The sequence below is a fragment of the Pediculus humanus genome, genomic scaffold, assembly GCF_000006295.1.
Source record: "Pediculus humanus corporis 1103172108303 genomic scaffold, whole genome shotgun sequence".
In the NCBI taxonomy this organism is placed as follows: domain Eukaryota; kingdom Metazoa; phylum Arthropoda; class Insecta; order Psocodea; family Pediculidae; genus Pediculus; species Pediculus humanus.
In genome coordinates this window covers 261,883-283,951 of record NW_002987872.1, presented here as the reverse complement: position 1 = coordinate 283,951, position 22,069 = coordinate 261,883, and the positions used below count along the sequence as shown (strand labels likewise).

Genomic DNA, 22,069 nt, shown 5'->3' with positions numbered 1-22,069 from the left:
AATAAAATTTTAATTATTATTATTATTATTTATTAATTAATAAATTTATTAAACGTAAAAAAAAGTTTTTATTTTAAAAAAAGGTGAAATTATATTTAATTAAAAAAAAAAAATCCTCATTAAAAAAAAAAAAAAATTTTTTATGTACGTTGAAAAAGTTAAATAAAGTTTTATTATTATTATTATTATTATTAATTAATTAATTAAAGCAAACAAAAAGTAAAAAGCAAAGCAAATTAATTAATTATTTAAAATGATAAAAAAATAGAGCGAAATTAATTAATATTAACAAAAAAAATAAATGAATAATAATAATAATAATACGATTGAATTGAAAAAAAAAAAAATTTGACTTTTATTTTATTTTAGTAAACAATGAAATTCGTCATCATTGTTCATGCTGGTAAGAAACAAACAAACAAACAAACAAATAAATAAATTATTTATTTATGTATAATTAGAGAAAAGTTATAAAGAAAAGCTCACCGATGGAAATTTTTAGAATGTTCTATAACCGAACTAAACATTCAGACATTAGAAGGTTAACTGAACGTAAAGACGTATACAAATTTATTCCTTCATTTTTGTTCATTGCGTCAACTCGTATGAACGCTTTTCCTTTTTCTTTTTCTATATATAAAAGAAAAGAATCAACAGGCGACATAAAACAACAACAACGAAAATTTTTCTTTTTGTTTTTTTTTTTTTTTTAAATAAAAATTTTTACAAAAAAATAATTAAAACAAAAAAATAATTATTATTTTTTTTATGCGACGGTGTTTTAATAATAAAAAATTTTCATTCGAATAAAATTGTTTGAGTTATTGATAGATAATCCTTCGCAAACATAAAAAAAAAAATTAATTAAAATTTTTATTATCATTATTATTGTTAACATGTCGATAAATAAATCTTACTACAAGGACACACACACACAAACACATTATTTAAATGTAAAATTAAATAAATAAAAAAAAAAATTGCCAATTTTATAAATAACAAACAAAAGAAAAAAAAAGCACACAAAATGTTTTCTATTTATTTTTAATTTCACTCTTATTTAATAATAATAATAATGATAAATATAATAGGTTTACAAAAAAAAACCTGGAAAATTTTTTTAATTATCATACAATTAAAAAAAAAATTTACTACACGTGTAATTTATATACAGTTATATTATTAAAAAAAAAAAAAAAAAATTTTTTTTTTGCTATACAAATTTTCTCGTATGAAAAAAGCGACGTGAAAATAAATAAATAAAAATATACATAAATAAATAAGTAAATAAAATCAAATGACTATATTCGAACCATGCATTTTGAAATACAAACATTTATTTCAAATTTCAAAATAAAAAAAAAGGTTCAACGTATAAAATAATAATAATAATGATAAAACCCATAAACCAATCTTATTATAATAATAATAATAATAAAAAAGGAAAAACAAAAAAAAAATCTACGAAAACCGAAAAAAAAAAAAACAACGAAAAAAAAAATTATCAAAATACAATATAAATAAAATTAAAAACAAAATTTTTAATTAATATATAATATATATATATTATAAAATGTTTTCTCATCAGTAAAAAAAAAAAAAAAAAAAAAAAAAACTTTTATTATACTTTTCGTTAAATTTTCCGAAATAATAACGGAAATAAAAAAAAAAAAAAATTAATGTAATTTATCATTGAACACGTTCATGTCTTAACTATTTTCCTTCCTTTTTTCCTTTTTTTCCTTTTTTTCATTTTTCGGCGTCCAAAATCTCAACTTTTTTTTTCCATTTTTTAAAACAATTAAAATATTTAAACTTATAATATAAAAAAAAAAAAAAAAATTATACAATTACAACCCAAAAAAAAAAAAAAAGAAAAACGGTAAAAAAATTATAAAGAAAAACAAAAAAACACTCTGTATGAATAATAATAATAATAATAATAATGAACAAAATAAAAAATAAAAAATATAAAACCGGAAATTGTAGGGGGGGGGGCGGGGCAAAATACTGTAAACGAATAAAAAAATCTATTCTCTTTCTCGAGTTCGAATCTTCAAAACAAAAATTCGAACCTGAAATGAAGAAAATATATTCGGAGGCGACCGCAAATCATTTACAAAACGCTTTTCTGTTCGAACGTAACGACTTTTCTATTGTTTAAATTATCATTTTCCGACACGGTATAAGTCGAACATGATTCTTCATCCGAATCCCTGGGAGTCGATGTTCCGACATTTTCCAACGAATGAACGATGGACGACGTAAAACTAAATTCGTCTCCATCGTTTTTATTATCTCTGCTGCGAAACAAACAAAATTTTTTTTTTTTTTAAATAAAAATCCAAACAAATATTTTTAAACATTTTTTTTCAATCTAACTATCCACCACATAAAACCTATTAATATTATTATTATTATTTAAATCATTGAATTAGTTAAACATTTAAAATTAGAAAAATTAGTAGTAGGAAATTTCGTATTAGCAAAAAGTTAATTTATGGTTTGTAACGGACAAAAAAACATTTAACGGAAAAAAAAAAAAGAAAAAAATTTTTTTTTTTGCGAACCTAAAGAGCTTACACTTGGTGTTCAGCCAAAGACGAAAAACAAGATGCTATGACAAGAGCTAAAATATTAATTTTCTTATTAAAATTTTTAATTATATAATTTTAAATAAATAATTCGAAATAGAAAAAAAAAATGTTTATTTACCTCGTGTCGTCTGAAACCGTATTCAAGCTCATGCAACTTCCCAAATCGTTTTTATACAATTTATTTCCTTCGATCAAGAGTAAATTAACATGAGTTGATGAATTTGCTTTAACGAATATCGAACATGGCGATTTACTTTCACCTAAAAATAATTTTAAAAAAAAATTTTATTTATACAAGTTATTTCTTAAGTAAAATATTGTGTAATGTTTAAAATAATAATAATAATAACCCAAATATTGAGGAGAAGAAAGATTTATTTGAGCGGAATCGTTGATTGTAGCCGTTGACGAAGTGCAAATGCTATCATCTGATGATTTCGAATCCAGAAAAGGCACTCGAATGACTTCCACGGACGCCAAATGTATCACAAAAAGGTAAGGCTTTGAATATGCTGAAAAAATAAAAAATTTAATATTAGAAAAATTAAAAAACGGTAATAATAAAGGTAAATTTTGAACTTTGAACTTTTACCAAAATCACAAGGAACTTTACTCCATTTCAAATCGCATTGTGTTTTTCTTCCTTCTTCATCTACGAAAACTCCAAATTCGTTAAAACATAAAAGAAATTCCGATTTCGAAATGCGAAATATTTCCATTGGAAAACTTCCTATTTTCCAAAATGCTAATGATTTTACCGACGGATCCAAAAATTCTAAAAAATAAAATTAATTTTTTTTTTTTTTTTTTGCTCGAATGACTTGAATAAAAAAAAAAAAAGGAAATCTATGATGATGGAATACCTGTCGCTGAAAAATCATTCAAATCGATTTTAAAAAATTTATCGCATCCGACAATGACCGAATGTTTTAAATATAAAACGCAATTGCACGGATGCAACGTTTCGAGAACTTTCGCTTTGTAAAATTCGCTCGTCTTGTAGCACCATTTTAAAATGCTGAAATTTTATTATTATTATTTTTTTTTAATATTGTATTTTACATTCGGACATAATTTGAATTTTCAACGTACGTCAATTTACTTACAAAAGTTTGTTGTGTGTTGCAACGGTAACAAAAACTTCTTTGTCTGCGTTCGGTGGCGATATGGCAAACATTATACAACTTTCTTTTTCCAAATTCTTTTCTATCGGGCGAACGCTTATGCTGGGATTAGAACAAGCTGCTGCTTCTGCATTGCTAATCAAAGCTCGATGATCGCACATGACCAATCTTCTTTCTTTTTCAACAATCATGAGATCAACGCCTATTTGCGGTGCAAGAGCCATTTGAAAAACTTTAGATATTCCTTCTATTTTGACGGGTTGAGCGTTGGGAGTTGAGAGTTTGAAGGAAAATAAACCTTCTTCTGTTCCCAAAAGAGATAACTGTCAAAAAAAAAAAAAATCATTAATAAAAAATAATAAATTATAACAAACGCAATTAAAATTTAATTTTGATTAATTACCTTTTCGCTGATTTGAATTACACAATTAACATTCAAAATCGAGTCTTTCGGAAAAGAATAAACGACGGAACCCGCGTATTTTCGATTTTCATCGACTTTTGAATTTATAACCGCACTGTTTAATGCCGATAACCATTTTGTCTTGTCGGAAGAAGATAATATCATCAAGTAATTTATTTGTTCGGGCCAACAAGTCGTTTCCGGAACGCACGCAATCTATTTAAAAAAAAAAAATTTGATTAAATGCAAATTTTACCATTGAAATAATTTAACATTTCTTATCAGTTTATACCTTTATAATAAAAGGTAAGTTAGCTGAAGCCGTATTGGGTAGTTCTTTGGGGTCAACGCTCTCTCCAACGATAACCTGTCCATTATCGGGACAAAGATTAAACGAATTTAAAGGAACAACAGTTGAATCTACCGGTTTTTCGTCAAATATTAAAACTTTATTTTCTTCGAGTTTAGCATATTTTTTTTCCCAATTTGTTTTAGTCGTGCTAAAAATTAGAAAAAATTTTGAGTTTAAAATTTTCTATTAAAAAAAAAAAAAAAAAAATAAAACCAACTGACTAACTTTAAAATTTTAATCCATCCTTCTAATTTTTCTAGACTTTGACAATTTGCATTTTCCATTTTAAATGTTACGTCATCCGAATTAGTCTTGACTACGGATTTTGCATAGTGCTTTACAAGTCCTTGAGGTAACCCGCATGTTTTAGGAGCAATCATGGCACATTTTGTGTGCGTAACGAATTTGCATTGAGTACATATCGAACATTGACCGTTACGACTTAATTGCAAATTACACACATTACAGGTACCACTTTTGATTTTTGTCTGACTTTTAAACCTGAAAAATTAACACAATTTTTCTAATAAAAACCTCCACAAAACTAGTTTACAATAAAAAAAAAAGGTACGATTCGGATACCTGTGAGGTATATTGTGATGCATTCTTTGCAACGAAGCTTGCCTTTGAAAATATGATTGACTTGTTGGAGATTTGACAATTTGATTTAAGGCTTCTTTTGTGCTTGGAGAATTTAACAAATTTCTCGGTGACTGCAAAAAAAAAAAAAAAAAAAATTATTTTTTTAATTAAAAAATAAATATTTAGATAATAAATACGGATTACGTTTGACCCTTACCTTGTTCTTCATTAAAACGTTCGCCACGTTTTTATTAGACGGAGGAGAATTAAAAGGAATTAAATTTTCCTTATTTCGAGTTCCGAAAAGAACGTCAGTTAAGGACTGAAATAAAAAAAAAAATTTCATCATGATAAAAAATAATCGTAAAATTATTTCAAATTAAAATTTAATTATTTTTCTCCCAACCTTCTTCTTTTTCGTATCGTCTAATTTCTCCTGTAGGAAAGCAATTAATTTATTTTGTTGTTGTTTTGTAGCTTCATCTTTAACTTCTCTTTGCTTGTGAAAATGTTCCAATTCGGTTACGACGCTTTGTAACTCGGTTATTCTGCAATAAAAAAGTTATTAAAAAAATAAATGTCGTCCAATCGATGACGTAGGAAATGCATAATTAAAAAAAAGAATACCTTTCTTGTAACCTTTCCACCATGGTATGTTCTTCCTCCAGATCTTGAGTTAATTTGTAATTAGATTCTCTTAAAGAATATAAATTTGTTAAATAAGTCGACGCTTCTTTTTTCATCCATTGACATTCGTTTTCCAATGCATCGTACATTTGCCTTCCTTCCTTTAATTCCATTTCGTAGGTAAGACACTTATTTTCGTATTCGTTTAACTACAAATTTAAACGATTGATAAAAATTTTTGTGTGACTAATAAAAAAAAAAAAAATAAATAAATAAATAAATACCTGTGATTTCAAATTTTCGATCGTTACATTACAATTATGTATATCCTTTTGCAATTGTGTTATTGAATCCTTTTTACTTTCGATTTCACTTTCTAAAAACGCCACCTTTTGTTCCGCACGAATTTTAAATGATTTTTCTTCATTTAAATTTTGTCGACACACTCTTAATTCGTTTTGAATTTTTTCTAAATTTTTTTCCAAGGAAGACCTAATATAAATTATTTATTATTAAAATTTTTTTCCAATTAAAAATTTAGAGAATAATAAAATAAGAAATGAAAAAATTTAAATTTACTTTTCCTCCGTTAATTTTTCAATTTTTTCAGCTTGACTGGATGTAAATTTGTCGTAATCTTCCAGTTGTTCGTCGAGCATGGCTCCGGTTTCTTTTAAAACGGCATTATTTACTTCCAAACTGGAAATTTTTTGCTTTAATTCTTCTATTGTTTTTTCCATTTCCGATTTTTTCTTATCTATGGATTCATAATTTATTTTTTCTTTTTCTTTTTCATTTTGTAATTTATCTATTTCTTTTTCCAACATTTTACATTTTTGCGTCGCTTCGATGAGATCTCTTTTTAACTGCTTTTCAATTTTTTTCAATTCTTCAAGTTCTTCCAATTGATTTTTAAGCATTTTAATTTCGGAATCCCTTTGACTCAATTCAACTTTGACATGATTTTTTTCCAAAATTAACTTATCTAATTTTTCACGTTCGGCTGATACACTTTTCTGACTTTTTTCTTCGGCTGCACTTAATTTCTCCGTAAGATTTTTTATTTCCTCTTGAAGACGCGTCACCGTATCTTCGGCAGTTTTAGCTTCTCGTTTTGCTATTCGAATATCTATTTTTGCATCAGAAAGTTCTTTTTCCGTCTGTAATTTTGTTTTCAAAATAAAATCGAATGAAATATCAAATTTAATAAAAAAAGATAAATTAATTTTAATAATTTATAAATAATTAGAAAAAAACATACTTTCCAAAGAGCTGCTTGAGTAGTTCTCAATGATTCCTTATCCAAAACAGACGACTCTCTTAATTTTTGAACTTGATTTTCCAATTTAGCAATTTGATCTTCTAATAACGTAATTTTCTCACGATAACGTGTTTCAGCTTCAGAAGTTAACTATTGTAAATAAAAAAAATGAATTAATTTTTATTTAACGACTTTTAAATTAAATAATTTTTCCCTAAATTTTAATGTATTAATTCCACAACAGATATTTCTAGTAAAAAAACAAAAAAAAGTAAGAAAACTTATTTACATTTTAAAATGAATTTTTTGATGCAAAACTTAAGAAACAAAGTCAGATAAAAAACACGTTGAAACATGCCGTATTGTATTTACTGAATGAAAACTTTTAACAATAGTAATAACAAGTTCATTTTAATTTTACAGTTTTACCGCCCGAAAAATGCTATGCTGAATAAATTTCTAGAAATTTTAACTTGTGATAATAAATTTAAAATTATAAAGTAATTAGTTAGTATTGATTTTAATTTTTCTTTGCATTAGAGTAAAATTTAAAATTCTATTGCGGCACGTTCAGTCAATTTTCTTATAATTAAATTTTATTCTTTCCCTATATAACTTTAACAAATAGTAAAGAAAAGTAATTTAAAAAGAAAATTTTTAACTTACCGGTTGAGCATGTGCAATCACATCTTTTTTTAACTGCGCATTTTCCGCTTCCAATTTGATAACACCCTGCTCCAAACGATCAACGACAACCTCCAAATGACTTAACTTTTGCCTATTTTCATCTTCGACTTCTTTTGTTTTCTGTGGGTTAAAATCGGAAACAAGTTGTTTTATTTAAAAGTCCATAATAATAATAATAATAAGATTTAATTAATAATTAAACCAATATACCTGCAATTTCCTTTGCAATTTTATTTTTTCTTCCGAAGCTTCACGCAATTCTTTTTCTAAAGCTTTCATTGTTTCTTCATGTGCAGCTAAAATGGATTTATGTTCGGAAAGAGAGCACGTAGAATTATTCAATTCCTAAAATTCAATAAATAAACTATAAAATAACTTATAAAAATAAATAATAATTAATTTTATGGTGAAACCCTTACAATAATTTGGTCGCGTAATTTGATGCATTCATTTCTCTCCAATAGTAATTTTTCTTCCAAAATCGCGATATTTGACTTTTCGCTTAATTTAATTTCAAACGTAGCTATTTCCGATTGTTGAGATTTAATTTTTAATTCGAGTTTTTTAATTTTTTCTTCGTTATCAGCTATTTCTTGTTTTAACTATAAAAATAAAAAATAAAAAGTAAAATTTCTATTTTTGACGGTTGCATAAAAATGTTCGCGCAAAATTATTTTTTACTTTGGATTCTTGACTGGCCCATGAACATTCAATTTCTTTTAATTTTTGTTCGAGTTTAGTTTTAATGGCAACTTCATCACTTAATTTTTGTTGTAAAATACTTGATTGCAACTGATTATCTTGAGCCATTTTTTCCAATCGTGTTTCTATTCCAACGACACTTTTTCTTTTAAATTCCCTCGCCTTAAAAAAAAAAAAAAAAAAAAAAAAAAATTTAAAGTTTTTCCTCGAACTTATAATTTTACATTTTATAAATTAATTAATAAAATTAAAAACCTCCGCCATTTTATTTTTAAATTCAGTTTCTAAATTTTTCAGTCTTTCGATTTCTTTATTAGCAGTGTGAAGATCAGATTTAACACGATCGAGATTATTAATTAATTCATTATTTATAGTGTGAGCTTCTGTGAGTTTATCATTAACCTCCTCGATTTCTGCATTCAATTGCTTGATTTGATTACCAAAGTTTTTCTCAATTTTTATTTTAGTTTCACTAATGAGTTTTAGCGCGTTTGCTTCCATTTCTCTCCGATCCTCTCTTTCCATTTCCAAAATTTTTTGTATGTTCTGTAGAAACAAAAATAAATTTAGATTTTAAATTTCAAAAAAAATTATTGAGTAAAAATTTTTTTACGTAAAATATCACAAACATTTTTTTCAGCCAAACATTTAGCTAATTCCCTTTGCAATTTATTTCTGTCTTTTTCACAAATTTCCAAAAGTCTTTTTTTTTCTTCAAATTTTTTTTCCATATTTTCCAATTCTTCATTTTTACCAAATTGTGATTCAATCAGTTTTGAAACAACATTTTTATTTTCTTTTTTTGAAAACATTGATTCAAAATTTGGACCCTTTTTTTCTTTATAATTTATATCTTCGGAATCGGTTAATTTTCTGAAAGACAAAGTTCACATTAGAAAAAAAAAAAAAATAAATTGAAAAAGAAAAAAAAAAAAACTTACTTTTCACAAATATCCGGAACATGGCTAAAAGTAAAACCAATAAAAGGCAATTGCTTCCCGGAAAAATTCATTCTGCAATTTTTCATTTCGATTTTAGGTGCAGATTTTTTTCGAACGATATCAATAAAATTAGAAACATCGTCAGGAGAATTAGATGAAGGAACAAAAGGAGGAACTTCTAAATATTGAAAAAAACAAAAAAAAATAAATAATGATTTGTAAAGTTTTAATTTAGATTGAATTTTTTTTTGTGAAAATAATTACCGTTTCTTATGTTATTCCAGTTGGTATCGTGAAAAAAAGGATGTTTTACAATGCCATCGTGTTTCAAACGAATACTCGAGTCTTCCAAAAGTTTTGAAATAAGATCTTGTAATGATTCTGGAATTGATCTATCTTCGGGATATTTAAATTTTTTTTTGTGATTCATAATATTAAAATAAGTGGCTTTAATTTGTGATCCAGAAAATGGTGTCCTTCCAACAACCAATTCATATGCAAGAATCCCAAGTGACCAATAATCACATTCCATCTATTATTAAAAAACCAAAATGAAATGTAAAATCTTTATAATGTCGTAATTAAAAAAGAATAAAAAAAAAGGTACTTACTCCATAATATTGCTTTTTGATTTTATCTTCATAGCCATGACCTAAGGACAACAAGATTTCTGGAGCTATGTATTCTGGTGTTCCTACTGGCATCATTTGAGTGACTAAACCACCAGAATTTAATTTTGCAGCAGATCCAAAATCTGCTAATTTAACATGCCCACATCGATCTAATAAAATATTATCTGGTTTTATATCTCGATGAACATACCCCATTTGATGTAATGCCCTAATAGCTAAAGCTGTTTCAGCCAAATAAAACCTAAGGAAAATAAAAACGATAATTTTTTTAAAAAAGCGATTATATATACATATATGTAATTATACCGAAAAATTGCAAAAATAAGCATAAAAGATTAACTCAACAGAAAAAATTAAAAAATTTTTATATTTCTCTCACTTGGCCATTTCTGGTGTTAAAATTCCTTCGTGTCTATCTAAAAGAGACAATAGATCTCCTCCAGAATGGTATTCCATAATATAATACAAATTTTCATTGTCTTGAAAAGAATACTGTAAAGTCGTTAGCCAATGTGAAGTGGCAGTACACATTATGTCTCTCTCTTCTTCAAACAGAACTGACTAAAAATTTAATTAATTTATTGATATAAATTTAAAAAAAAAAAGAAATTTTTTAAAAAAAATTAAGTAAATCGCCTACACAAATTTTTCCAGGCATTTCAAATTTTTTGATAATTTTCATAGCGTATATGTCATTTGTTTGTTTTTCTCTTACAACTCTAACTTCACCAAAGTGACCCTGTCCTATAATACTTTTTAATTCAAAATCATTTAAATTAACTCTTAAAGTCTTAACTTCTGTCAACAATGATCTGTCTGAAAGTTAAAAAAAAAAAATTAATTATTTATAATATTAATTATTTAACTAAAGAAAAAACTTTAATTTCAGTTTTTATTTTAGATAAAAATACCTAATACAATATGTATCAATGCCATAATTTTGAAAAAAAAATACAAAATTAAAAATTCAAAAGAAGTACAAAAATAATTTCTTTGTTGGAATAAAGATGTGTAATGTTTCAAAATTATGTTAAACAAAAGATAAAAAAAAAACTATATTTATTAAATATCCTTACATTTATTAATGAAATTAGTCATGTACATATCTTTTCTTAATGTATCTTTAGTACATTCATCATATAATAAAATAAAAGCATCGAGCAGAGCATCTTGTGACATTCTCATCCTCGTTGTTCTCTGCATTGGCCCTGATCGAGTTAAAACCGAATTAAAAAGTCTGCCATTACGCAGAGATATTGGTTCTTTACTAGTATTCATGATTATATCACAAATTAAAAAATAAAACTTATTGACAAACTGCTTAAGCACATAAGAAAAACATTTTTAGCGCAAACCGATGAGACGCTACTTTTTAACGGATTTACAGTGTTGCCAAATCAGGAAACGTCAAAATCTGACGACACGTTTTTTTTTTTCGTGGCTCGAAGCTAATCGACGTAATCATTGTTTGTTTACAAACATGAACTATATTTGTTTCGTGTTAAGGATTTATTTACATTATTCTAAACTTTATTAACATTTTTATGACTTTTTGTAATTAAAAAAAAGTACAGCTACAATCTTAATTAAAAAAAAAAAAATTATATTTTTGTAACAGATATAAAAAAAATATAAATCATCATATAGGATCCAAAAATAAATCGAAAATTTTTACAATATGATCAGAGCCACAAGATGCCAGCTGAAGTACATTTTTATCACTATCCGATTTTTTGTCACCAGTTCTACCCACTTTCGGACGAAAAACTAATCTTTTAACTGCTAAATCATGTCCTAAATTCCCTTGAAATATAATGTTCAGATTTTCTAAAATAGAATCTAAATATCGGTACAATAAAATGATTCCCTTTTCTAAACCGATGGCTAAAATATGAAAACCATTTTTTAAAATAGGAGCAAACGCCAGTGCAGTTACACATTCTTTTGATAACTCTAAATTTGCAACGCTAGTAACGGTAACATTTAAACCATCATCTGATTTAATTGGCGTCCATATTCCAATTTTCCCATCTCTAGATCCCGTTGCAAACCTCAAAGAATCTATCGTCCATGCACAGCACCAAATCACTCTAGAATGTAAATTGTTTTTAACATCAGATGCAGCTAATAATTCATATGTTTTACCATCTTCTTTAACCCCAAATAAGCACCATCTTCTATCTCTAGATACTGATAATAATTGTTTTCCATCAGGGGAAAAACTCATTTGAGTTACAGTCAATTGGTGTGCAATTAATTTTTGAATTTGAAGCCAGGTTTTAGCATTCCTATAAGCAAAACATAAATTTTTTTTTACTCTTGCCGATGTAGATAAAATCATTATTAAAAATAATATTTTTAAATACCACAAAATTATAGCAGCATGTTCTGGAGTAGTTGCTTTACATGAGGAAGCCAAAACGATGCCATCTTTTCTAGTAGCTAAGCTGTAAATTTCATATCCATGTCCGTAAAGTTTTTGAGCTTCGGGCCAAAGTGTATTTTGCATTAAATTTTCTTCTGTAGGAGGTTCTGTAAAATATATTGAATTAATTTTTTTTTTTTTTACTCAAATGCAACTTGTTTAATTTAATTTAATAAATTTACAACATACTATTTAAATGTATTGGAGAGAAATATAAATCGGGATATTCATCGTCAACTAAAAATCCTTCTTTTTTCATTTGCTCAAAAACTGGTTTGTTAGAGAGACCAAGAGCAGGAACAGCAGCTCCTTGTGGAATTCCTTCAGCCTGATTAATGGTAAAAAAAAAAGTAGCTAGCATTAAAAAAAGAATACTCCACCAAATGTGTTTTATTAAATTTTACCAACTAACTTTTATTTCATTCGTATCCATTTGCACATCACAAATTCTTTTAAAATTTTCAATAAAATTATTTGGTGCAGTAAATGCTCGTATAACTTTTTCTTCAGCTCCCGATACAAATTTATATTCGGATAACATCGCAAGGCAGAACAAATCATATCCGTGTATTTGAGGTCTGGCAATTTCGTGCCAGGTGATCTCAACAAAAAAAAAAAAAAAAGATGTAATTATAAAATTTTTCAGAGAATTTTAAAATTCTTAAAACGATCATACTTACTTCTTTACTATGACTTCTAACCCAAGGTGCATGTAACCTCGTCGTTTGATCATTTCCTACAGTTAAAATATAATTACCCTTAACGTCCCAAGCTAAATCGGAGACTTCAGATGTATGACCACCAACAACAACTTTTGGTTCCCAATTATTGGATTCCTGTTATACAAAAAAATTTGTCGAACATTTATTTAATTGAGCAAACCTATTATTAAAATGTATAAATATTATTTTCATTTCATTTTAAAATCAACAATAATCTAATATAAAACATAAAGACCAGAAAAAATAATTATTACCGAGTTATAAGACCAAATGTGAAAAGAACCTTGATAGCCATGCCCCAGAATAGATTTACCATTTGGACCAAACTTGCCTCCATAAAATCCCAGCATATTTCCTCCTACTTCACCGACTCTAACTTCTTCAGCCCAAAGTCCTGATTCATTAGGTGCCCAAATAATTAATGTTTTATCCATAGAAGATGATAACAATTTTAAATTTTTATTTTTTGGAATTCCTGCATTAAAAATAAAATTAACAAACAGTTAGTTCATTTGAAAATAAATATAATTAAATTTATTATAAATTTACTTTACCCGTTATTTCTGCCCTTTCATTACGTGAAATTTCTTGAGAAAGATTGGAATAATTTTCAGGACTCCAAGACACCCCATAAACCCAACTTTCATGACCGGCTAAAATAGTTTCAAGAATAACGGCAAAATAATGTTCATTAAATGTTGAACCCACTTTTATAAATTTAGCTTCCAATTCTAACATTTTCATACAAGATTCTGGATCATTAGCAATTGAATTTTTATTTCATTTCTTTTTCAAATTTGTAGACCCTAATATAAGTATCTTGGGAACCTGTTGCTAAATACAAATCTTGTCTGAAACATATTACATAAAAATTTTTCAATAAAAAAAAATTTATGTTACAAAATTTATCTAAGGAGTAAAATTTGAAATATTTAAAATGAAAATGATTTTAAGACATACCACTACAAAAAAAATCCATAGATCTCACCCAATCATCATGACCTGATAGAATATGAATTTTATAAAATCTTTGCTCAGTGTCCGTTTGATCAGTTTCCGATTTTTTATATTCACCAAATAAGTGAACTTTATTATCATCAGCTGAACAAGCCAAAAGCAAAACATCAGTATTTGGTAACATGGTTAATTTAATATCTATACAAAATCCTGAAGCCCATTTGATGGTGTCCACACATTTTACTTCTGAAATCCAATTAAAACTTTAATTTTTGAATTATATAAAGGTACATTTACTTTAAAAATTTTACTACCTTCATTTAATGTTTCCCAAATCATTACTTTAGAATCAATCGAAGATGTAGCCACGATACAGGAGGGATTAGAAGTTCCATTATTTAATTTTCTAATGAAGCCATCGGCAACATTTACTATGTTCGTATGCCCCTTTAAACAATATTTTTGTTCACAAGTTTGATGTTTACCAGACCAAGACCAAATAATTGCTGTACTATCAGCTGATGCAGATACAAATAAATCTTCACAAGTTTGAAAATTACTTTTAATCCAACGAACCGAATTAACTCTTTCTTTATGTCCATGTAAGGTGTGTAAAATTTTGCCTCCTTCCCCGCCAACCTGAAAATAAAATTTTTTATTAATTAATTTTATTACACAATATTGCTTTCATTAATGGATAATAAGAAAATAAATATTTCTCAACATGTAATAATTACAAACCAAAAGCACATTTTAAAAAAAAAACTACACAACATTATGACATAAATACGTGACATAATGAATTTTTTAATACAAAAAAGGGAAAATATATACATATATTAAAAATATCATAACCGAATAAGGTTAAAAAAAATACTAACGGTAGGGTCATAAATAATAACTGAATTACATGATCCAAAGCAAATTAAACCATTTTGACCCCAGTCAGCAGCATGGGGAACTTTATTACAGCCGCAAGATACATAAGCAGTTTCAAACTTAAAAGTCATGACTTAAATTTTTCATAAAAATAAGAATACAAATAACCCATCCTTATAGGTCACCGCCTTTTAAATGAGCCGCCATTTTTAAATCAATTTCTAACCATTAATATTTCCGTTCGGGAAAAAGCGGTTGTTGTATGATTTCAAAAAGAAATCTTCTAAAATCATATTTTCCGAGTGATGCATTTAAGCTTAAATAAAAAATTTCATTTAAAATTAAATTATCACATAATTTAATTCGAATATGAAAAAGATTAACATTTTAAAAATTATCAAAATCTTAATTTATTTGTAAAAAAAAAAAAATTTTCCTCGCCATTGGAAAAGATTAAATACAAGGTAAAAAGTATATTTATTATTACAATAAACATAATTTTATTTAAAAAAAAAAAAAAAAGCATAATAATAATTTGTTTTTATCAGATATCCTGTACAGACATCGCTGAATGTTTTCCTTTGAAAAATATTAATGATAAAAATATTATTAAAAATGGTCACCAATAGAATAGAGTATATTTGATGATGCTGAAACGTTGTGAAACCTTTCGTGTTCAAACTGGAGAGCCTGCGAAAAATAGTCAGAGTCAATTTTGGAGGCGTGGTGGTTGGTTTCTTTTCGTGCAAAATTCGTTTTTCTTTTCCTTTTTTAAAAACAAAAAAACAAAAAAAAAAAAAACGAAAATTCTTCTCAATATCTATCTGTAGTTCGGTATATAAAAAAAAAATTTTTTTTTAAATATAAACGATACGTCGACGTATTATTTTAATTAAATCGAAATAAAATTTAAAAAAATGTCGATTTCTTATTAAAAAAAAAAAAAAAAAAAAAAAAGTGTGTTCAATTTATTTTTCTTCTGATTTTATCGGTGAAAATGAATTAGATTGGATTGTATTCGGAAATTTTTTTTTTTTTTTTTCCTCGTTGTCCTGCGCTGTTGTAAATTGGCAACACTGGAAATTCTGCTGAATCCACTGCCCTTGGAAATTTTAGCTGGAGTATTTGTGTACCGCCTGAAATCGTATGATATTTTTATTTTAAAAGTGTTAAAACCGCGGCGGGCGTGGGGCCTGAATTTTTTTTTTTTTAATTTTTTTTGTACTTTTTTTTTTTGTTTTGTTTAATTTTTCCCATTTTGTTTTAATATATATTTTGGGAATGAAAAAAAAGAAAAAAAATTTCTTTTTATAGCGGTTATTAATAATTAATTATAATAATAAAGAAAGAAAGGGAAAATTATGTTAAAAATAAATTCGTGAAAACTCATCATCATCGCATGGAATAAAAATATTATTATTTAATTATTATTATTATTTAATGTTGAGAAGAACGGTTTCTATATTGAACGATGGCTGTGAAAAATGAAGTTAAGACGTGAACAATGTTTTGGGTCGAGTTTGGGCTGTTCCTCATGCTCTTCTGGTTGGTTGCATCTTGGTCGATTCCTGCCACCACCGTCAAACGAGGTATGTAAACAATTATTATTATTATTACTTATTCGTTTACTCCCTACCTCCCCCCCACACACACTCCCCTACACCCCCACGCACTCACACCCCCCCCTACCAAACCGATTAACTCCATCATCAAGAAAAATTTTGATGATATCTTAGTCTTCTCCTATAGTCGTTAAAATAAGGTTTATTATGAAAAGCACTTTATTCCCCCCCCCCCCCCGCAAAAAAAAAAAAATCTTTTTTTTTTTTTTTTTTTTTTTTTACTTAAACCGGGGGTGTGTGTGTTGATAAATTACTTTTTGATGTTAAAAAAAAAAAATTTTAAATGGCTTTTTTTTTTACAAAAAAAAAAAAAAAGTTTAATTTGTTTTTACGTCAACGACAGACGAAAAAACCTTCTTTTGTTTTTAAAATTAACGTTACTGCCATTTTTTTTAAAAATTAAAATTTCTCTTAACGAATACCTTTTCTATAATCTTCTTAAGTAAGACAAACAAACAAACAAACAAACACGTATTTATTTATTTAACTTGAAACAATAAAAAAAAAAAAAAAAAAAACAAACGATTACGTCGTCATCGTCGTCGTCGTCGATAAAATTATTATTATTATTATTATTATTTAATATATCGAAAAGGAAGAAAAAAGTTACGAAAAAGAAAAAGAAAGAGACGAAAAATTTATTTTTATTTATTTATTTATTAATATATATTATAAATAAATTTAAAACGTCGAATTATTTAAATAAATAAAAAAGAAAAAGGAAAAAGAAAAACCATTTGTTAAAAAAAGAAAATCTTGAAAAGAGAAATTTATTTTTATACTTTTTACTTTGATATAATAAATGTCGTGGGAGAAGACTAAGAAATCAGTCAAATGTTTAACAGAGGATAAAACACGACACAAACACACACACACACGCACACACGCACACCTACACGTATGTTTTATATATATATAAAATGAAAGAAGAAACAATTTTAAGAAAAAAAAAAAAAAAAAAAAAAAAAAAAAAAAAACAAATCGAAATTTTTCCCAAAGGCTCGAAAAGGTTTTTTTTTCCTTTTTCTTCCTTTTTTTACGACCTTTGAGCAAAACCTCCAATTTTTTTTTTTTTCTTCTGTCGTCATATATATATTTTATAAATTATCAAGTATTTCTCATCTAGTGAGAGAAAGATAGAGAAAGAGACTTATTATTATAGTTAACACGTCGCAAATGAAATCTTTATCATCGTCATTATTATTATTATTATTATTATTATTATCAATCATTTAATTTACCTAAAATAAATGTAGGAAAACTCTTCATGTTTCGTTTTTTTTTTTTTTTTTAGTTGTCGTACTCCCACGCATCTTGAAAACCTTAAAAAAAAAAAAGGTTGGGTTTTTCGTCGTTAAAATTATTTAAAGGGCCTAAAAAAAAAAAAAAAAAATTTTCAAAACCCCTTTTTTGCCGGGACAAGTTTCGAAAACGTTTTAATGGTTTTTTTTTTTTTTTAAAACGAGGTAATTTTAAGCTTTTTTTTACTCACAACCTTCCACCTTAAAAATTTTTTACCCTAAAGAAGAAGAAGAAGAAAAAGGAAAAGGAAGGAAGGAAAAAAAAGGTTTTTAAAAATGTGAGTTCGTGATTTTTTTTTTTAAGTGTGCGTGAATTTAAAATTTTTTTTTTTTTTTTAAATCAAAAAAATAATTTTTATTTAATTAATTGTAATAACAACAACAACAACAACAACAATAAACTTTTGTTTGTTTGTTTGTAAAAAAAAAAAAGAAAACCACGAAACGTTGTGTATATAATTGTTGTTTTTCGCAATCAATATTCTCAACTCGTTTTTTTAGAGAGTGAGAAAGAGAGAGAAAGAGAGAGAGAGAGAGAGAGAGAGAGAGAGAGAGAGAGGGAGAGGAAAATCCAAAAGATTAAAATTGGTTGAATTCAATTTTACCAAAATCACAATTAAACTCAATCAATAACATTATTAAATCCAAAACTATAATTATATGTAATTTAAAATTTTTTTTTTGTCGTTGTTTGTTGTTTGTTGCGGTTGTTGTTTATCGCGGGGAGGGGGACCGGACGTTATCGTAATAAATATTTTTCCGACTTTTCTTCGTATTTACTACACACACACAAAAATTTATTTAATTAATTTGCGTCGTCTTATTTATTAAAATGTTTTTATTCGATAATAATAATAATAATGATAAATATCGAAATTTTTTTGCTTAATTTTCAAATAAAAATAAAATTTATGCCGTAAAAATAATAATAATAATGATAGTAAAAATAAAATAACCGGAAACGTCGATATAAACTTTTAGCGTGTAAAAACTTGAACTAAATTATTATCGTTATCATCATCTATATTTTTTTTCCGTCTCTATTTATTTATTCATTTAAAAAAAAAAAAAAATTGTAAATTTATTATGATAACTATTACTACTACTATTACAACTACGAATTTCCTCCCCCCCACCCCCCAAAAAAAAGAGGAAAAAAATGTTTTAAATTTATATTAAAACGTATAAAATATTTTTCACCGAAAACGGATATTAATCTATATATAGATTATGAATTATAAATCAACGTAAATGCTACTGCTACTACTCCGTCTCTCTCTCTCTCTCTTTTTCTATCTATTTCTCTCTTTCTCTCTCTCTCTCTCTCTTAAACTATTCTTTTATAAATTAAAACCAGGTAATTTATTAAAAAGGTTTTTATGTGAATAATACGCGACCGAACAAAACATTTAATATTTTCTATATAATAGTTTTTCTTTTTTTTTTTTTTTTCCTCAATCCCTCTCTCTCTCTCTCTTTTTCTCTCTCTCTTACCTATTCCATCTCGTTCTTTTTTTCCTTCATCCATTCAAAAAATTTATACAAAAAAAAAAAAAAAAAAAATTGAAAAATTAAAAAATTAAAACAGGAAATTAAATGATTTTTATTTTAAATCTTTTTTTTTTTTTTTTTATTACGATCGTGATTATCATCATCAATACGAGGTTACAATTATTATTATCATCATCATCATCATCGTTGTTTAATTTTCTAAAAACGTTCGGATATACGTATATAGGAAATGATGATTCGTAATTAATTGATTAATTAATTATTTATTATTTATCGATTTGATATAAGTAATTTATTGATATTTTAATTTAGTAAAATGGAATAATAAGGGATTTATCAATGATGATTTACGTTTAAGTTTTTTTATCTATTATCGGTTACGTGTAATTTTGTATTTCGCTTATGTAAAATATTTTATCGATTTTTATTTTTTGGAAAGGAAAATTTTTTAATTTTCGTCATCGTTTAAAAAAAATTTAAATTGATAAAAAAAAATTTCATTTTTTTCTCCCCTTTAAAAAAAAAAAGAGAAAAAATTTTTTTTCCAGTGTTTGACGACGGCGCCCCGTTTTAAAAACGCATGCCCCGACCGAATTTCGAGCTGGATATTGTGAAAAATTTTCCTTCCTTGCTCCAAATCGAAAATTCTCGTCGTTCTCCTCGTTTAAGTCGTCGTCGTCGACGACGACGACAACGACAACGATTCGAACGCAAATTGAATTGTCAATCACACACACACACACACACACGCGGGGGAGGGCGAGGAGTGGAGGAGAAAAGAGGAAGATACACGGTCGGTGGTTTAGAAAAAAAAAGAAATCTGTGTCGAGTTTTTCCTTCTCCCCCGAAAAAAAACATTCATTCATTCATTCATTCATTCCGCCACACCGTGGGAAAAACATTTAAAATCCCCCATAAAATAATAATAATAATAATAAAAGAATTTCATATGGAAACGATGAATGGAAATTTATTTTTAAAAAATTTTTGTTTTCCCCCTCCTCCCCTCCTTCCCTCCTTAGACTCTAGACCTATTAAATTTATCTTTTCGTAAAATTATTATTATTATTATTACTATTATTATTATTATCACCTTTAATTATTCGTACCTTAGATTGTTTCTCCCCGTGGTTTTAACAATCCAATTACGTAAGTAAAAATTTTAAATCCCTCCGAGTATATATATATATATTTTATTTCGATTCAAACGTTATTATTACAACGATGATGATGATGATCATTTATTATTATTATTATTAATTTTTCCGGAAGTCTTTATCATTATCATTATCATTATTATTATTATTATTCATTCTTTATAAGTTTTTATTTAAATGTGTTTTAAAAAAGAGGAAAATTATTCCAATTTAATACGAGTTGATAATTCCTTCGTTAACTCTTCGTTTTTTTTTTTTTTTTTTTAAATATTTCTCGAAGGGTTTTAATTATTATAATTTATAGATTTGAAATAAAAAAAATTTTCCTTGTTTTCTTTTTTTTTCTTCTTATCACGACTATGATATTTTTCATTCAAATTAATAATGATAATAATAATAAAAAAGAGTTTGATAAATGAAAAAAGTTTTTTTTTTTATCACGTTCTTATTAGGTATATATTAAAGGAAAGAAAAAGGAAATAAAAAGGAAAAATATTTATTTAGTAGATTTTTGTTTTTTTTTTTTAAATGAAATTTACAAAATGAAGGAAATTACTCTTTAGAAAAAAAAAAAAAAAACTAAACCGGAAACGAGTGGCAAGGAAGTCAGGTTCGTCGTTCACAATTTTAAAAAGGAAAAAATTTTTTTTTTTTTTAAATTAAAAAATGTTTGGATTAATAAATTTTTTTTCGGGGGAAGGGAGAGGGAGGGGAGTAATTCACCGAAAAAACGATTTAAGATAATTAAAAAAAAAAAATGAAAAATTTCGTCGTGGAAAAATAAATTTAAGTCTATCGGTATTATCATCATCATCATCGAACGATTTTAAGGGCGGGGGGGATGGTGATGGTGGTGGTGGTGGTACGACGTACGTTCCTGATTTTAAAATAAAAAATAAAAAATAAATAAATAAGTTTTGATCCAGATGGTGACATTATTACAAACAAAAAAGAAAAAAAATTTTTTTTTTTTTTTTTTTAATTTTGCTGATGTAGGTTTCCCTTTTCCTATAGGAATATTCTCTTCCTACAGGAATTTTTTTCCCGTTTTCTTCCAGCATTTTCGTGACTTTAGAAATATTATTTCAACCTATCCGTTTTTGTTCGGTTGTTAATTAGTTTAAATTTACTTTTTTTCTTCTTCTGCTGTTTTTGAATATTTTTTTGGTGACGTTTTTCACGGTATCGCAGAGTTTTTTTTCCCCTGATTCCTTCCCCCTCCCCTCTTCCCTCCTTCCCAAACTTTAGAATTTAAATATTTTCAATGGTGGAAAATTTTTTTGGCCATGTTAGAAAACCATTTTTTTTTTTTGTCTCTTCTTCTTACTTTTTGCGTTAAGATGAAGAAGAATAAAAGAAAACAATAATAAGGAATATCTTTGAAAAGATTTCTCTCTCTCACTCTCTCTCTCTCTCTCTTTCTCTACGTTTGAAGAAGTGTACTTTTTGACGTGATATTTTTCCTATTTAACAATTCTTCTTGTTATTCTCAAAATGAAATCTTTCCACCGCCATCGATTTTACGAGTAAATAAATTCAAAATCATCCATTAGAATCATCCATTCATGAGGGGGGAAGGGGGAGGA

General features: G+C 26.4%; 3 protein-coding genes across 3 annotated transcripts; all 3 read right to left on the bottom strand.

The window, feature by feature from the left end:
• Positions 1 to 2,116: 2,116 nt before the first annotated feature.
• On the bottom strand, positions 2,117 to 11,186 carry Phum_PHUM573900 (uncharacterized protein; the record flags this gene model as incomplete). Its single annotated transcript, XM_002432110.1, has 29 exons — positions 2,117 to 2,303; positions 2,584 to 2,645; positions 2,733 to 2,857; positions 2,948 to 3,109; positions 3,190 to 3,372; positions 3,461 to 3,615; positions 3,704 to 4,044; positions 4,125 to 4,340; positions 4,417 to 4,624; positions 4,702 to 4,977; positions 5,059 to 5,189; positions 5,276 to 5,380; positions 5,465 to 5,606; positions 5,686 to 5,894; positions 5,970 to 6,177; positions 6,265 to 6,845; positions 6,947 to 7,096; positions 7,613 to 7,753; positions 7,844 to 7,978; positions 8,053 to 8,235; positions 8,315 to 8,497; positions 8,591 to 8,881; positions 8,965 to 9,208; positions 9,277 to 9,454; positions 9,541 to 9,808; positions 9,888 to 10,149; positions 10,288 to 10,469; positions 10,549 to 10,724; positions 10,985 to 11,186. The coding sequence occupies 29 exons, from the start codon at positions 11,184 to 11,186 to the stop codon at positions 2,117 to 2,119; spliced, it is 5,886 nt and encodes a 1,961-aa protein (XP_002432155.1).
• Positions 11,187 to 11,547: 361 nt separating this feature from the next.
• On the bottom strand, positions 11,548 to 13,793 carry Phum_PHUM573890 (Stat3-interacting protein, putative; the record flags this gene model as incomplete). The annotated part of the gene is made up of 7 exons (XM_002432109.1): positions 11,548 to 12,196; positions 12,275 to 12,440; positions 12,523 to 12,661; positions 12,746 to 12,934; positions 13,014 to 13,169; positions 13,310 to 13,530; positions 13,610 to 13,793. The coding sequence occupies 7 exons, from the start codon at positions 13,791 to 13,793 to the stop codon at positions 11,548 to 11,550; spliced, it is 1,704 nt and encodes a 567-aa protein (XP_002432154.1).
• A 37-nt stretch (positions 13,794 to 13,830) lies between these two features.
• Phum_PHUM573880 (uncharacterized protein) lies at positions 13,831 to 15,022 on the bottom strand (the record flags this gene model as incomplete). Its single annotated transcript, XM_002432108.1, has 4 exons — positions 13,831 to 13,906; positions 14,012 to 14,258; positions 14,327 to 14,651; positions 14,894 to 15,022. The coding sequence occupies 4 exons, from the start codon at positions 15,020 to 15,022 to the stop codon at positions 13,831 to 13,833; spliced, it is 777 nt and encodes a 258-aa protein (XP_002432153.1).
• Positions 15,023 to 22,069: the final 7,047 nt, after the last annotated feature.